The sequence below is a fragment of the Bactrocera oleae genome, chromosome X, assembly GCF_042242935.1.
Source record: "Bactrocera oleae isolate idBacOlea1 chromosome X, idBacOlea1, whole genome shotgun sequence".
In the NCBI taxonomy this organism is placed as follows: Eukaryota; Metazoa; Arthropoda; class Insecta; order Diptera; family Tephritidae; genus Bactrocera; species Bactrocera oleae.
This window is the reverse complement of record NC_091541.1, coordinates 18,430,617-18,434,277: the sequence shown is the minus strand read 5'-3', so window position 1 is coordinate 18,434,277 and position 3,661 is coordinate 18,430,617. Positions and strand designations below refer to the sequence as shown.

Here is a 3,661-nt window from a genome sequence, read left to right as displayed (position 1 = left end):
ACGTTTAAAAAACTGAGGACACCTTTTGCTTTCAACACCATGGCATCTATATGAAGACTAAAATTTAGCTTAGGGTCCATATTAACACCCAAATCAACAAAGTTAAAAACTTGCTCTAGATTATTGTTTTTTATTACATAGGGAGAGGAGTGCACGGATCCACGGGAAAACCACATCGTCTTACATTCATTGGGATTCAATGGCAAATCATTTCTATCACACAAAGCAACCAAATTGTTTAAGTCAGTTTGCAATCATGTATGATTTTAAAAGCTTTACATCGTCGGCTTATAATGAAATTTTTGATAATTCCATTACAGACGAGATATTTTTATTAACCAGAAAGAACAGAATCGGGCCAGAATATCTGAAAAAGTATCCTCAAATATCACTCGTTGTGTTTTATTATAAAATATAGACGCTTATTACTATTAGATAGAGCTTTCGGGAAATCGAGCTCTTTGGAAGTTGACGGCTTATCACCTTGAGGGCAAGGAGAAGAGAGATTTATAAGGTCAATTGGAGGATACGTACTCTTCTGTACAGAAGAACTAAGTATTACCTAATCGGAAGGACAGGACGTTTAGGCTTTGGGATAGGCTTGGAGGATCAATCATTTAGGCACTTAAAAGATTTGAATAATTTTAAATTTTTCAGTGAGGGCTTCAAGATCTCGACCAATTTCATTAAAGCCATTGCGTGCCTCCTTATAAACTTCAACTAGATCAATTTCAATAGATCTACGATTTAAACAGGACCAAGGCAATCCTTTACCATCGAGAATAGAATCTAAGATTCTATCCATCAGTCCAGAGCATTTAATATGGGCAAGCCCATCGCAAAGCCTGGCTCGGCTTTAATGTTACTGTTGGGGAAATTATACGACATAATAAACGACAAAGAAGATTAAAAAAAGATTACATAAAAAGGAAAGTAAAACAAAACATAATAGATATATAATAAATTAGTGTATTAATATAATATTAATAATAACAATGACAGTTAAAAACGAAAGCAAAAAAATAACAATTTTAATTAAAGTTCAAAACCAAGACAGTTGGAAAAAACAATAAAGCGAGCAGTTTTAGGTGCACTGGAACAAATAAAAAACTACACGCAACACAGCTGTGAATAGAGTAGATGAGATAAATAAAGAGTGAAAATAAAATAAAGCATAAAGGAAAACAAAATGAAACAAAAGAAGACCCGGCACCAAAATACGAATATCTCAGCTTTAAGTTAATGCACAAAACTTAAGAACACTTATAATCGTACTTAGTTTGAAACTCCAATTGAATCACTAAACATTCATCAAATCACTACAAATATACTATTACAATTAAAGACTTCGCAAAATAAAACACAAAAATGCAAAGCCACAAAATTACAGCTTGAAGTGTTGCCACCTACACTAATCATGTATATGGGAATTAGGATAGTTCGTATTGTAGCGAACACGAATACCAAAACAAATCAGAATCGACGATAAACTGCCAGATACAACTAGACAGCGAATTCGTAGTTGCCAGAATGTTCTATTAGCGAACTTTTGTGAATGATTTACTATATATGGGCTTCCGGATTGTGCAGCACGGACAGTTCTCATTTGAGTGTTGCCGTGTAAAGAGCAATTAAGCTATAAGTAAGAAGTAGTAAACTCGAATAGCAAGCAATTAGTGTTAAGTTCTTGGAATTTGAAATAAAGATAAGTGTATAGCATTAAATTGTGACTTAAATTAACCAATCTAGTGATCGAGCTTAAGTTTTATCGAGAAATCCGTTACAATTGGTGTCAGAAGTGGGATTGCCAAATAAATTCCCAAAGAGATCATTTTTGAAAATGGCTAAGTTTAACGATTTGAAGATTCCACAACTGAAAAAGGAGCTGGAGCAACGTGGTTTGGCGACAAATAGATTAAAAACTGAATTACAATCACGGTTGAGACAGACCATGGAGGAGGTAAACATTAATGATGGGGAATATGTTTTTCACATGGAATTAGAGGAAGAGACAACAAAGATAGCAGAAAAGGAAGAGGCTCAATGCTTGTCAAAGATGGTGGACATAAAGATGATTTTTGCTGTAATGTCCCAGATGTTAACGCAGATATCAACAGAGGTGCCAACGCAAATATCGACACAAATGTCGCAGTTAGAAACGCGGTTGTCAATGCAGTTGGAAGTGCAGTTCGCAGCGCAAGATGCACGTATATCAGCACAGGTGTCCGTTGCATTAAAAGGATATGCAACGGAAATATTACAGACCATTCCAATTTGCGAGGCGAGTAGTTTTGAAACGTTGATGGCTGCATTAGACAGACGGTATGGTAGTGATCACAGGAAGCAGATATTCCAAATGGAGTTGTAAAATCGCCGCCAGAAAGTCAATGAGTCTTTGTAGGAGTTTTCTACAGAGTTTGAGAGGTTAGCTTATTTAGCTTATGCACATAAATCCGTGGAATACATCGGGGACACGAAAATTCAGACCTTCGTCAATGGTATACGAGATAACACTACACGCTTCGCTTCGTTAGCATGTCCAAAATTGACGTTTGCGGAAATCGTTTCGTATGCTCTGAGACAGAAAACTGCATCTTTGACTAGCAATCGAACATTTAAAGCTCCTAAAGTAGAAATAGAAGAACACACGTGAGTGAACCAATTACTTGAAAAAATTAAGAACATGCAGAAAACACTGGAAAAATATACGGAAGCACGTAAGAAAAGTAATGGTGTTATTAAATGCCTTAACTGCGTAAAGAGGGGCCATATCGCACGCAACTGTAACCAGTCCAATAATCCGGACGTAAACTCAAAGCTGAGGAAGATCAAGCAAATGTCAAATCCAACCAATCGTTAAACTAAAGCGAGCTAGCTGAAAAGAGCATGGGCTGGCTATCGCAAGCAAATGCCTTGTAATCTCCATTTTCCAAATAAGCAGGAATACGAGTAACGTTACCGTTAGTGGATGTGTAGACGGCAAAAAGCGCATACTGACTGTTAATACGGGCGCATCACATTCCGTAATTCGATCTGGTCTGGTTGATAAAGAAGTGAGACCATTAGCTGGAGCAAAGTTGCGTACTGCAACTGTAGAAGATACCCAAGTTCTCGGAAAAGTAAAGTGCGAGATCGTAATTGGAAAGGCAGCCGTGTTACATAAATTTATAGTGGCAGATATCGTCGACGAAGTCATAATTGGAGTGGACTTTCTAGTGAATCAAGGAATCACAATTGACTTGAAGAATTGAATGAACCGATTTTATTTATATCCACATGCTACCTAATGCTAACTGAGTTTCAACAAGGTACCCCACTTACCATCACTAATATATTTGAAGAAAAGTCAGCTGAATGTTTGAAAACTCTGATATTAGTGATTTAGGGACCAGGACAAGTTTTCATATGATTTTATACATTTTAATCACAAAGACAGTGACAGTAACAGTGTTCCACTAAAAACCAAGGCTCTTTAGTTTTCATTAAGACAACTCATATATTGTGCGATTTATTCGGTATAAAGTCAACTTGAAGATGCAAGATCTGTCTGTTAGGTATAGGGAGGCTAAGGGAAGTATTGACTCGATTCAACCCATTTTTAATTCACAGACATATTATTATCAAAACAAAATTCAATTTCAATAATATATCCCACAGATTG

At 36.3% G+C, this 3,661-nt stretch overlaps 1 protein-coding gene across 1 annotated transcript; it reads left to right on the top strand.

Annotated features, from left to right (window-relative positions):
- Positions 1-1,840: 1,840 nt before the first annotated feature.
- LOC138858085 (SAP domain-containing ribonucleoprotein-like) lies at positions 1,841-2,368 on the top strand. Its single transcript, XM_070112549.1, has one exon. The coding sequence runs from the start codon at positions 1,841-1,843 to the stop codon at positions 2,366-2,368; it is 528 nt and encodes a 175-aa protein (XP_069968650.1).
- The last annotated feature ends 1,293 nt before the right edge of the window (positions 2,369-3,661 follow it).

Bases quoted from the DNA above. Each gene is read 5' to 3' on its own strand.
- LOC138858085 (XM_070112549.1), top strand. From the start codon at position 1,841: ATGGCTAAGTTTAACGATTTGAAGATTCCACAACTGAAAAAGGAGCTG.